Here is a 13,068-nt window from a genome sequence, read left to right on the forward strand (position 1 = left end):
CCCGGTCTCTCCTCCTTGCTTGTGTGGCTGTGAAGGAACCCCCCGGGTGCTGCAGGCTCGTGGTTGCTCTCCTTGATGGCTTAAAGTTGCTTTTTACCTCCTAAGAGGTAAAAGACCTCTTGGGTCTTTTAACCCACCCCAAGAGGCTGAGCTCCATAAGGTTTTCTCTGGGGATGCAGCACTTTGGTCCTTGCACAATCCCTTTGCTTGGGGATGATCGGTTGAGATGTGCCTGTGCCTGTAGTTTCCTCCCTGCCTGGGCTGGTTTTGTGGATGTGGGATGCAGGATGTGACTGTGGCCGTGGGTGCTGCTCCCGGGTGCCGGCAGGGGGAACTGTGCATCCGGCTGTGGGTGCTTGGTGCAGGGGACTGGTCCCTGCTGTCACCTCTGTTCTGGCAGCCCCGTGGTGCTGCACTGGGGGTTTGGCTGCTGGTACCAGTGCTGGCCATGTGTGCTTGAGCCCAGAGCCCCCCCGTGTGCTGGGTGCACCCCAGAGAGTGAGATTCTCCCCCTCTCCTGCATCCAGCTCTGGGGCAGCAGCACAGGAGGGACCTGGAGCTGTTGGAGCGAGGCCAGAGGAGGCCATGGGGATGCTGCGAGGGCTGGAGCAGCTCTGCTCTGGAGCCAGGCTGAGAGAGCTGGGCTGGGGCAGCCTGGACAAGAGAAGGCTCCTGAAGGGGAGACCTTAAGAGATGAGGGGCCTGGCAGTGTCCAAGTTGGACGGGGATGGACATTTGCCATCTCTGGCAAACAACTTGTATCTGTCAGGGGGAAATGTTTGAGTTGCCTTAGGAAAGCCTGTTAGGCAGCATCTCCTTTGACCGCATGTGCAGAACGTGGTGGTGTGCTGTCCTTGAGCAGGGTTGGAAGAGCCTGGGTTAGTGTAAGCTTGCTCATGTAACTGGTGGGACACAGGGTGCAACAGTGGCCCTGTGGGACCCCTCACCCTGAGCATCCTGTACTGCAAAGAATCCCATCCGGAACTGTGTGCAGTGATTGTCAAGGTGTAAATGGCACTGAGCTGCAGGGGGCTGTAAACCAGACTGTCACCTCCCCTCTGAGGATCCCAGACTGGTTTACATAGGAAAGGACCTTAAAGCTCCTCCAGCTCCAACCCCTGCCACGGGCAGGGACCCCTTCCACTGGAGCAGCTGCTCCAAGCCCCTGTGTCCAACCTGGCCTTGAGCACTGCCAGGGATGGGGCAGCCACAGCTTCTCTGGGCACCCTGTGCCAGCGCCTCAGCACCCTCACAGGGAACAGCTTCTGTCTAAGAGCTCAGCTCAGTCTCCCCTCGGGCAGGTTCAAGTCATTCCCTTTGTCCTGTCCCTACATCTCTCCAGGTTCCTCACTGGGGATGCTGCTGTGCAGCTGGGCAGGAAGAAAGGAAGTGAAATCCCACAAAGGTGCTGCGAGATGGGAGCTGGAGACACACAAGAAGAGCTTCAGTGACCTCCAATCCCGCTTGCAAAAGCCAAGCAGGGAGGAGTCAGGTCCTGAGCTGCCAAGTTCCAAAGCAGTGAGCTAATACCTGCAACACTGGCAGTATAAACTGTGCCTCTTTGCACGATGCTCTTCTCTCTACCCACGTGGAAACGTGGACGGAGCAAAGCCGCAGCCCTGGGAGGTGTGAAGCACACGCTGGTTTTTGCAGGGGCTCAGCCCACAGCTGCTCTTCAGCCTCATGGGGCTCAGTGTTTTGGGAAAGAAAAAGTGTTTCTAAACAAGCAGTAACCCCCTGAGGTTGTCTTGGGGGTGAGGGGCTGAGGTTCAGGTTATCTGTGTTACCAAGAGCCTGCTCTGGGACTAACAGTGCTTAAATGACAGATCTCAGCTCCAGTGGGAAGATGTGTTGCCTGCAATGGGTTGTATCTGTGGGGAGGGAAGAGCAGAGCAGAACAGGCACTGACGGCCACTGAGCTGCCCTGGGATGGGAGATCGCCAGGGTTGCTGGAACCCCCCGTTTTGGCATTGGGATTGAAGCTGGCAGCAGATAATGGGTCTCCCATGAGTGTCCCAGCTCCAGGAATTGAAGGGGTGGATGTGGTGTCACCTCCTTCCACCCACTGCGTCTCCTTCCCACCCTCTTTGGGGGCTGTGCTGCATCACACCAGACTCCTTCTTTCTGTCACTGCTTTCACAGTGTCTGATGGGTGGGTAAAAACAGAGTTCTGTTTTCTGTAAAGCTGTTGATGCTAAAAGGAATGAGCTGGGTCCGTGTGGGTGTTGGGTGAGAACAGACACTCGTGCAGGGCAATGTGTTGTTGCTTCAGGTTTGAAAGCAAAGTCTTTACAGAGCCCTAGAATGAAGTAGGTTGGAAAAGAACAGATTTATTCACAAGGAAAAAGACAGGAGACAGATTTGTTCATGAATTTTGCTTGCAAAAAGACAGATTTGTTCACAAGGTGCTGTCAATAACCAGGCTGAGGAACAGAGAAGAGCTGGGGGGAGTGCTCCATGCTGTGTGCTCACAGGTAAGTATGAGGAACAGCAGTGTGGAGGAATCCAGTTTTGTGGGGGGAGATGACACTGATGCTACACATGGTACTTGGAAAAACCGCTCAGAGGGGAGCTGGGCTGGATCATCTTTGGTATAAGGGGAGAAATCTTATTGCATGTGAGGGCTGGTGGCCTATATTTGCAAGCCCTGCCTGCTGCGGTGGCACCAGAGGATGATGACTTGGAGACAGGGGGCAGGGGGATGCTCAGGGTATGAGACCAGTGAAGCAGGGTTGGATTTATGAGCACCCTAATGCACCCCAACATGAATGTGTGTGTCCCCTGAAGCTGGGCTTTGGAGGCTGTTTTATAGGTGCAGACACAGAAGATGCCTGGGCACAAGCAAGATGACAAAAGCAGGATGCAGCTTCCTTCCTGAGGTTCACTGCCATCTAGGGCTTCCTCTGAGCTTCATTTAAGGTCTTGGAGTGTTCAAGACTGTTATTCTCTTACACATTTGGGTTACGACCTAGATGCCACTTTCCTTGTTGTGCCCTGTGCTGTGGGGAACCTCTGAGTGCCCTTGCTCTTGGGATGCTGATACTGGGCTGGCTTCATTTTAAACACTTCCTAAGAGCTGCCAGGGTGTGGGGAGCCTTTGGGCAGGTTCTTCATCTCCACACCTTGTCTTGGGGCACACTGAGACAGAGCTCATTGGGAGGGCTGCCCATCGCTTCCAGGGCCCCCCAGCTCGCCCATATCCACCTGCATCCCGCGCTGCTGCCGACACTGAAGGGATGTGGTTTGTGCCAACAGTTCTGTCTCATCTTGGAGCTGAAGCTGCGGAATTCAACCTGAATTTCCATGTAACGTAACCTTTCAGCATCCTCATCCTCCACGTAATCCATGTACATGTGTGTTTTGACGCAGCCACCCAACACTTCACGCAGAATCAAGGGACTGTACGCGTGACATGCTGACTCTGAAGGAAGATGTGAAAGATTCACCACAACATCTTTAATTTTTAGCACTTAGTAGGAAAATAAACCCCTTCTCCCCACCCCACCTGCTTATTTTTAGCAGCAAACTTCCTGCTAAGGAAAAAACCCCTTTATTTGTCACTAGTGAGAGGATTGGTTTTCATCTAGAGTCTGGCTCTGCTCCAGGGAGAGCATCACTGTTTGCTGCTACCTGAGAGATGAATCACGGGCATCTCCGTTTCCTCGCCTGCCAATGCAAGAAGCGGCTGCTGCTCTTGCACAGGCAGTGTTGAGGACCCACATCTCCCTCCTCGAGATGTGGTTCACTGCCCTTTCACAGTGTTGGTCAACCCTGGACAACCCCAGGAGGACAAAGTGTCCTCAGGGCCCATGGGGATGAGCGGGACAGGAAGGCGCGTTGTGCAATTGGGTGCAAAGCTGTTGCTGTTTTACTGATGCCCTCTGGTTTTCTAATGACAAGGATTAGGATTGAGAGTAGATGTTTTTCTATGCATGGCCTATCTGTGCTTGCAAGCATGGAAGCTGGTTGTAGGCTTCTGTTGGCCAAATAGGCTTTGACTTAGGTTGCGTTTCTCTCCTGTGGCCCATGGTTGGAGGCTCAACCTAAGAAAGCAAAGCTTCCCATGGAAGATCAGATGATGGTTGTACTTTTCCAAGGAAAAGGGTTTCAGGATTTCCTGCTCTGGAGCTTGGGATGAGCTGCACTGGCACAGCTCCACTAATGCTTAAAGGTGCCAGCTTTGTAAAGCAGTTTGTTAGCATCAGGCTTACTTGAACATTGAGCTGGAGGGGTTCTGCTCACTGGAGCTGATAGTGGAATGACAGGCGGTGATGATTGAAGCCCAGCTGTGGAATTAGGTGCCCAGGAGCAAAAGGTGCTTTTCACTAACAGCAAGAGGTGCTCTCTGCAGATCAGGTTAGAACCAGTCCAGGGGAATCCTGCTCCTCACTTCTGCAGCACGTTTTCCAACCAGGAAAACCAAAGCTGTTCCTCCCAGCTTTGAATAGCAGAGCTCCTCTGGCTGACCCAGTGGTGGGAAGCTGCAGGCAGGTTATGGAGAGGGTGTGTGAGATGTGCCGATGGCAGCAGCCGGGGTCAGCGTTGCAAAAGAGTCAGGAAATGAAGTTTCAGGTCAGGGAAAAAGAAATCTGGCTTTGCTGCCAGGAAAGGAACCTGGTCTGGAGCCAAGATGATTTTGTTGCTTCAGGGTGTGATGAAATGGGGGAGGGACCCTGCCAAGGGGCAAAAGGTAACAGAGAGCTGGGCTGGGGCAGCTTGGAGAGGAGAAGGCTCCTGAAGGGGAGACCTGAGAGCAGCTCCAGTGCCTAAAGGGGCTGCAGGAAACCTGGAGAGGGGCTTGGGACAAGGGCCTGTAGGGACAGGCCAAGGGGAATGGCTTGAACCTGCCCAAGAGAGGGGAGACTGAGCTGAGCTCTCAGGCAGAAGCTGTTCCCTGGGAGGGTGCTGAGGCGCTGGCACAGGGTGCCCAGAGAAGCTGTGGCTGCCCCATCCCTGGCAGTGCTCAAGGCCAGGTTGGACACAGGGCTTGGAGCAGCTGCTCCAGTGGAAGGGGTCCCTGTCTGTGGCAGGGGTTGGAGCTGGAGGAGCCCTAAGTTCCCTTAGAACACAAACCAGGCTGGGGCCCAATGATTTAGCACAATGGGAAGCCAGCGGCTGCTCCTCCATCCTGCCGCAGGTCTCTATTGCTGAGGGTAACCAGCCTGGAGTCATCGCGAAACCTGCTGCGTGCGGAGGAGTTCTCGGCTCCTTGGCCGGCAGCAGAGCCCAGCCCAGCACATGGGAAAGGAGCTTCGCTGAACTCAGGCATCCTTCTGAGAACCAGCCCTGTGGTCCCCATGTGTCTGCACAGCCCTGGCTCACCCGCAGCACGTGCAGCCAGGGGCGCTGCTCTGCTCTGCTCTGCTTTGCTTTGCTCTGCTTTGCTTTGCTTTGCCTACCCCCCCTTCGTCAGCTCTGTTTGTCATTCGCTTTCTGGTCTGGTGTCTGTGGCACTGGCGGCTGTAGCACTGTGGGGTTCTTAACCTGCAGCATGCAGTGCGTTGTCCCATGAGGGGGCTCAGGCGGGACTGATGCCAGCGCTGCCTGCACTTAGGGAGTTACTGTTGTTGCTCACTGAAAGCAAGAGAGCTCATCAGCCTTACATGTGGTCCCTGTAGGAGCCCCTTTTGCTGTCCCCACTGATGCTGAGACTACAAAGGCTCCAGTCTCCAGACACCTGATGTGTGCCAGACCCCACACGGCAGGGAGAAACACTCATGTCCCTGCACGCCTCTCGCTATGAGACAGCCAGAGCTGCTCTCCTCCACCTTACGGGTAAAGCCAGAGCACAGATGAATAAGTGTCAGGCTTAGATTTCACTTGCTCATAAACTGAAAGTGGAGCCCCATGGGGAAGGGTGGGATGTGCCCATTCCCCATGCTCAAAAGGATGCTCCAGCCTCGTGTCCTGCCCTCCAGCTGCATCCTGGTGGGTCCATGGGATGCTGTCCCTGGGAGATGGAGACAAGCACCTCCAATAAAGCGAGTCCCTTGGCACAGCTGCAGTGGGCAGGGTGCTGGTGGCATCACTCTTGGCTTTTGTAATCCTGTGCTCGGTATTAGTCAGGCTCTCACCACCCAGGCACAGCTGAGATAAGAAAGTGGCAGCCTAAGAAGCTGGGGCCATCCCCACTTCCACCATGCCCCTTGGGCAACGCGTGTGCCCCTCTTCCTGCTGCTCCACATCACCTCTTTTGTGCCAAAAGCCCTGATTTCCGTCACGTGCTGCTAAAATCTAGGCCGTGGAGAGGCACGAGTGGCGTGGGCTGAGTGATGCAGCCTCTTAACATTAAATAACAAGTGTTAACTGTAACCACAACCCAAATCAGGGAAGTTCTAGAGGCTTTTGCAGCTCAAAAATAAAGTAGGGTTTGATTGGTTTGATTTTACCCCTTTAGTGCTTAAGATTCCCACATATTGCTTAAAGCCCTGATCTTTGTGGCATCCCAGCAGGCTGAAGCATCCACAATAGATGCTCTTCTTCCTCCTGCCAAGGAACACTGTTTTTCAGCTGGAGGCAAGTGGCTCTGGTTCCCAGGTATGAGGAGGCAATGGGCTGAGCTCTCAGTAAGAAGACACCCAGCAAGGAAACCATTTGCTTCTGTGGGATCAAAACCAACAGAAACCCACCACCTCCGAGCTGTGCGACAGTCTCGTGCTGTTGCTGTAACACCCAGACTGACACTGACATTGACAGGAACTACATCAGGATGAGGTGATGGGGAATGATGCAGCGCGCCAGGGCAGTGGCTTTGAGGATGTAACTGCACCTTTGAGCCTCAGCTCTGCAGGCTGCCCTTGGGGGTGTTTTAGCAGCAGGAAAAAGCTGCTTGAGGACATAGCCAGAAATGAATCATGGGGATTGCTCCTCTGCTGGAAGCATCGTTTCTCTATGATAGATGCTGCCTTTGGCTGCCTAGATGGCTTCTGCTGGGGTTTCCACAATAGCCTTCCTAAAACTCCTTGGAGTGATACATATCATTGGTCAGAGGGTTGTCTGTGTGCTTTTGCCCACCAGATCAGCACCATGATGCAAACATCCTTGTGTTTTGGTGACAAATGGCATGGGCTCCTTTGCATGGTGACTTAGCACTGACTTCACTTTGCATGGAGCCCTGCAGCACCTTTCTACAGCCCCGCCAGCTTCCCAACCAGGTTTTGGAGGAGCAAAGCTGCATCCCTGCATCTTGCCAGTCTCCTGATGCTCCGTGAGCAGACTGACTTCTTCTGCCTCTATTTTTGCTGATTCAAACCACTCCTGTGGCATCAGGTGCCTGGAAACCTTTGTTCTCCAAACAGCAAGAGGCATCCCATCTGCTTCCTTCCTGTGGTTACTTTAACCAGAGTGACTGAGCTTTACTGAAAACTCACCACAGCTGAGCTGATGCTGCCCTTTTCTCTGCTGGGCTCCAGCCTTGGGCTGGAGACACAGGTTCTTCCACATGGTGCTCTGAGAGATGCTTCTTGCTTCCCTATGGAAGACAATGATATAAAAGGGATGAAAATAGGTGCAGAGGGGTGAGGGGAGCGTGCGGACCAGATCAGCCTGCAGTGAAGCTTGGAGCAGTGCAGAACACAGGTAACCTCTTGGGGCAAATACAGTAATTGCACTGACCAGTTCCAGACCTGACCGATTCCAGACTAAGTGTGGGCAGAAACAGACTCAGAACTTGTCATATTGATTTATAGGAACTGATTATTTTCTGTTTCTAATGCAATGCAGAATGAAAACCCGCCTGTAAATAGAGACCTGGAGCCTTGCTGGACACCACAAAGAGCAATGACAAAGAAAGGGGCTTGAAAGTGAAACAGGAGCATGGCCAGGTAGCCATGGGCTGTTGGTGTGAGCTGGAGCTTAGGAATGGGTCCAGTGGCTGAGTTCTGGGTTTATTTCTAACAGAGCTATCCCCTGTGAATCAGGGAAAGGAAGAACAAGGATTAAAGCCCTGGTGATTATCGATGACATGCAGGCACATAAGCAGCTGTGTAACTGTAAATGCTGCTCTGCAAAGGGTGATGGCTGAAACACTTGCTGGAGATGGAGGCTCAAGTGACCCATGGAGAACCCTGGGGCTAAGGTTTCCCTACAGTGAGAAATCCCTGGCAGGTGTTCTGTCAGAAATGTGCATTTTGCCGTGAGGACCTCAAGTCTTCTCACTTCTGGGGTCATTAATGCAGGGATTGGACTTGATCTCATCAGTCTTTTCCAACCTACTTGATTCTATGGGTCAGCGAGTCCTCGGTGGTCCTCCTCGCCTGGATCCATCCTGGATCCATCAAGTCCAACCTGGCCTTGAGCACTGCCAGGGATGGGGCAGCCACAGCTTCTCTGGGCACCCTGTGCCAGTGCCTCAGCACCCTCACAGGGAACAGAGCAGAGGCTTCATTCATCAGAAGATCTTTATTAGCAAAAATAAACGGTTCCCTTTCATACAGATAAATATGCAAAAGTCCACATGGTGACAGAAGCTGTGGCCAAGCCCCAGGAATGGAGCTGCTGATGCTCTTGCTGCAGCTCCAGGGCTCTTCTCGCTTCTCCTAAATCTACAAAGTCAAGGTATTTGGTGCAAAAATGACTACAGAGGCAGCTCAACAGGAGCTTAATGTGTCCTGGCACCAAAGTCAAACGAAGTTGTATAGAGCTGGCTCCCATGCTATCCGATTGCTTCCAGTAGAAGGAGCAACCCACAGAGCAGCATTCCTGCTTGGAGCTGCCCTTGCTCTGGGATAACCAGCTCCTGCATGGGCAGGCTGCCAGCAGGAATGCCCTTCTGTCACCATAAATGTACATATAATATAAATGCAGTATAAATAACCTCTCTTCAATGGTAGCTTCCAAGGCAAACAACAAACTGACAGTGTTTCATCACACTGATGCCCTAGTACTTCTAAATATTAGAAGTAAATGCCTCTGGGTTAAGGCATTTTCCCCTGGCTCAGTGTCCTGTAGCTCTCATTGGGGGCATGCAGGAGACTGGGGAAGGGGAGCCCTAAAATCAGATGTTCTTGGGGGCACTGAAGCTGCTCTTGCTTCAGCCACCCCCATGAAGCCCTTGGCTGTTGCAGCTCCTCATTCATGGGGTTAGAAACAACAGGAACTTGAGTGCTGCATGCAGCTTTAAGCATTTGAATGCAAATTACACAGGCCACCTTAAAATGGTGGTTAATGGAATATCCTTTACCTTCTAAAAGCAAAACCCCACAACAAATCAGCAAGTAAAACCCAATCAAAGACTGGAAAATAGTTAAGATTAACCTTTAGGAAGTGCAGAGGGGCTGACCCAGCAGCTCTGGAAGTCAGGCCTTAGCAATGGTTAAGTCAAGTTCTATTAGAACCAAACATTTTGTTCTTACTACTGTATTTTTAGTTTCATCTGGACTAATCTATAGGCTGAAGTCTAGAGCAGGGGTCAACTGAGCTCTTGCTGTGGCAGGATCATGCTCAGGTCCTCCTTCTCCTCCACCTTGCTTTTCATGCCCAGGATTAAAACCTGCTCTTGGTTACATTTCCAGTTATTTTGTTCTGTGCAAGGCTGTGGAATGCTGCATATTTGGAGTATTTCAGTGCCTAATTCCAACAGCAGAACCAGTGATACGGTTGTGCATACACCCATCCGATTGCACAAATAAATAGAGGGATAGAATGGGAGGAGAGCGCTTATTTGCTTAACATTAAACTTGTTCTATTTCAGAGCTGGAATTGCTCCTGATCAAGGGACCTGCGCTCAGGACAAGCTCTGCTCATGATCTGCTCCCTAGAAGGACATTGCGTTGGGTGTTTTAAAGCAATGAATAAAATAGCACTATAGCATCAAAATAGTGAACAATAAATAGTACTTTTACAAGCTCTTTCTCCATAGGACGTTGTAAACACAAACACTGAGGTATTGGAAGTAATAAATAGTAAATTCAGTTTTTAAATACTAAACCAGAAGTGAGTGACCTGTAATTCTCTACTTGAACCCTAAAAAATAACTTAATCTCTCCCGTGCTCATGCAACCTAAAGTGATTTCTGACAAACCAGCAGGGTTTGGTGTGCAAGATGCAGACCCGCAGGCGTTTTCACTTCCTACTCTTCATCATCAAGTACTCCTCAATGTAGTTGATGAAAATGTCGAACTCTCCCATAGCCTTGTAGACTCCGTTCTCATTCATCTGCAGGTGAAAACCAAGTCTAAGTCTGGGTGTGATGATAGAAGTGATGTATGAGACACAGCCTCCTTCCACTGACATCTCTGCCCAGCCCCTCAGGGCAGCCTGCCCTTCAAGTACCACTCTCAGGGTTTCCCTGCCTTAGGTATTTATATTACTAAATCCTTATTCTGTATAACTGTTCTCTCTGTTAACTTGAAGGCAGCAGGAAAACCTCCTGCCTCGCTTACGACACCAGCTCCTCCCAACCGCAGTGTAGCCACGTGAGCAGGGACCTCACCTTCTCGAACGTCTCCTTGATGTGCTTTATGGTTTTGCTCCTCTTCTCGCACATGAAGAATCTGTGCTGCAAAGGGACAAAGGCAACGGCTTCAACCACACGGGTTTCCTTGTTTCCTTCCCGGGGCAGCTCCGGCTCTCCCCTCCTCCTGCCCTCGTCACTGCTGCCCCACTGGTCTCCACCCATGGGGCAGTAACTGTGGCTGCTTTGCTGATGAAAGGAGCCCAGTGTGACTCAGCCTGGGACCCTGAGCCTTATCCTCGCCCCTTGCTGTAAGCCCAGTGCTCTCTGCTCCTGGGCAGGGTTGTTCCCATCTGACTCAGCCTGTGCATGTGATGGGGCTACGGTCACAGCAGGCACGGTGTCAGGATGCATTGCTGCAGACTGATGATGCTCCTCACCCAGGTAAGGGATGGACCCTCCACGCCCCCTCCCCTTAGAGCCTCTGAATCACTGTTATTTAACTGATGAAAGCTGGAGAGTAGGGGCTAGGAGAAACCCCATCCCTATGGGATCTGCCTGCTCCTCCACACCATCCTAACACCCATTCTTTTGCTCCTGCATAGACCCAGCACCTGCTCCCCATACTGCTGCCTGTCCGAGACTGGCCCAGCCTCTCTGGACCATTGCTTTCATCCCCCCAGTGATGCTGAGCCCCACTCACACAGCGCCTCATCGTCGCCTTCAGGCTCAGCAGCAGGTTGCCCAGGTCACCCATGCTCTGCTGGTGGTGCGTGCTGGTCCTCATGGCACTGGGCAGGACCTCCTCCATGTAGAACCGCATCATCTCTGACACTGACTGGCACCCGAAGCTGCCCTGCGATGGAAGGAGGTAACTGCATTGGGGCTGGCCACAAGCACTGGGGTATGTGGATGTTGTCAGAGCGCTTGCAGCACATTAGAACCACACATCAGCCCTGCTGCAGGCACACGTGTTAGTGCATGGCTGGGGGACTGTCCTTGTGTGACATTAGGAAATGTCCCAGTTTCCAGTCTGCCTCCTTTGTTACAAAACACTGGCCAAAGGATGGGGAAGGATAAGGGGATTAGATAAGAATTGTAATTCTTACCTTAAAATCATCCAGTAGTTCAGAGCTGAGCAGCTGGATGCTAAGTTCATCATCTTTCGATTGCTGTAGAAGGATGCAATGGGAACAGGAGTTACTTGGACAAGATATCAACACTATTTCTCACTTTGCATTTCCAAGTGATCATTTTGCTTTTCTTTTATGGTCTCACTGAAGCAAAGGGCAACCAGCCCCATAACACCAGCTACAGGTGTACTGGTGTACACCAATTCCTTGGTCAATAAGCATAGAACCATGGAATCATTAGGAACTGCTTCCTAATAATCTTGCAGTGCAACTACTGCTAGGTCAAGGCAGTGAGATAATGACCTTACAAACATCAGTGCTGCTGATTTCATTAGTGTGAGGCTCCTCCTGCTGCTGCCAGTGCTGCAAACCCTCCTCAGCTGCAGAGGGTGTTGATAGAAGAGGGTGTTGCTGATGCAAACAGCTCTTCATATAGATCCCAAAGTCATGGCAGCCCTCACTGGGCAGGAGGCTTTAATCCCCTGATTTTGTGATCTCTGTGTCTTAAGTCAGTGGGGAAATAGGGATCTGCAGAGGGTGTTTGTTCTTGTGGTGCCTCTGCACCATCAGCTCAGGAAGACCAGAGAGCTGCAGAAGACCAGAGACCCAAAGCATCACCCTGCAGCACCAAGGTACTTCAAAGTGTTCCTGAGAGGTGAGAAATGTTCCTTCCTAACATGTAGTAGAAGATTTACAGCAAGCTTTAGATCTAAAGTCTTGTCTGTGTTCATTTGATGATAAATACAGGCTAGGACACTATCTTGAGGTTTAATTTGGAGAATTGTCTTGTTTTATTGCTAAAGCACATTGACAGCAGCTAAAATAGCAGTGATGTGACCAACCATCTCCATCAGTACTGATGCAGTGACAGATGCTCTGGGTATATCTTGTGTTGCTTTCTCAACAACCCTGAGGCTCCTGTTAGTCACCTTTCACAGGCACCAAAGCAAGTGCTAGAGTGTTTCTGCAGGCTTAAAACACATGTTCAGGCTTTTGTGGTTCTTTCCAAGGAAAAAGTCTGTAGCAAAAGGTTTCCCTTTCCATCTAGCATTCACTCCAGCAAGGCTAGACTTTGTTGCCTTGAAGAAGGGACTATTTCCTTCCTATACATTTGGTCTGCAACATTTAGGGGGAAGTCTGGCTAGTGAGGCTGGCAAAGCTTCATTATGAAATCTCTTGAGTTCATGGTAACTAAAACTAGGAAGAAAACCTTTTCATGCTGCCTCTCAGCAAGCAATGAAACCCAACCTCTGCTCACCCCCATCAGCCCATCACACAAGCAAGCTTGTGCTAGGAGAAAGCTGTCTTCCCCCTCATCCACCTCACCCCCAAGCACGCAGCAGAACAAGGAGGAGATGGGACTTGCAGGCTTGTACTCACAAAGTAATCCTTGATTTCCTCAAACTTCATCCTCAGCTCCTTAAGCTTTGCAGGCAGGAGCTCTGGGAAGTGCAGGCAGCTGGGCTCAGCTGGGGAGCTGCTGGTAGGCAGGGTGCAGGCAGCCAGGAGCAGCAAGGCCAGGGCTGAGGAGCAGGGCTGCAT

At 51.5% G+C, this 13,068-nt stretch overlaps 1 protein-coding gene across 1 annotated transcript; it reads right to left on the reverse strand.

The window, feature by feature from the left end:
* Positions 1–10,062: 10,062 nt before the first annotated feature.
* Positions 10,063–13,068, reverse strand: IL10 (interleukin 10). The gene is made up of 5 exons (XM_005143193.2): positions 12,907–13,068; positions 11,503–11,565; positions 11,097–11,249; positions 10,433–10,498; positions 10,063–10,155 (listed from the first exon to the last, which is right to left on the reverse strand). Exons 1-5 carry the CDS (start codon positions 13,066–13,068, stop codon positions 10,063–10,065), a joined length of 537 nt encoding a protein of 178 aa, XP_005143250.2.

The sequence above is a fragment of the Melopsittacus undulatus genome, chromosome 16 (assembly GCF_012275295.1).
Source record: "Melopsittacus undulatus isolate bMelUnd1 chromosome 16, bMelUnd1.mat.Z, whole genome shotgun sequence".
NCBI classification, from domain to species: Eukaryota; Metazoa; Chordata; class Aves; order Psittaciformes; family Psittaculidae; genus Melopsittacus; species Melopsittacus undulatus.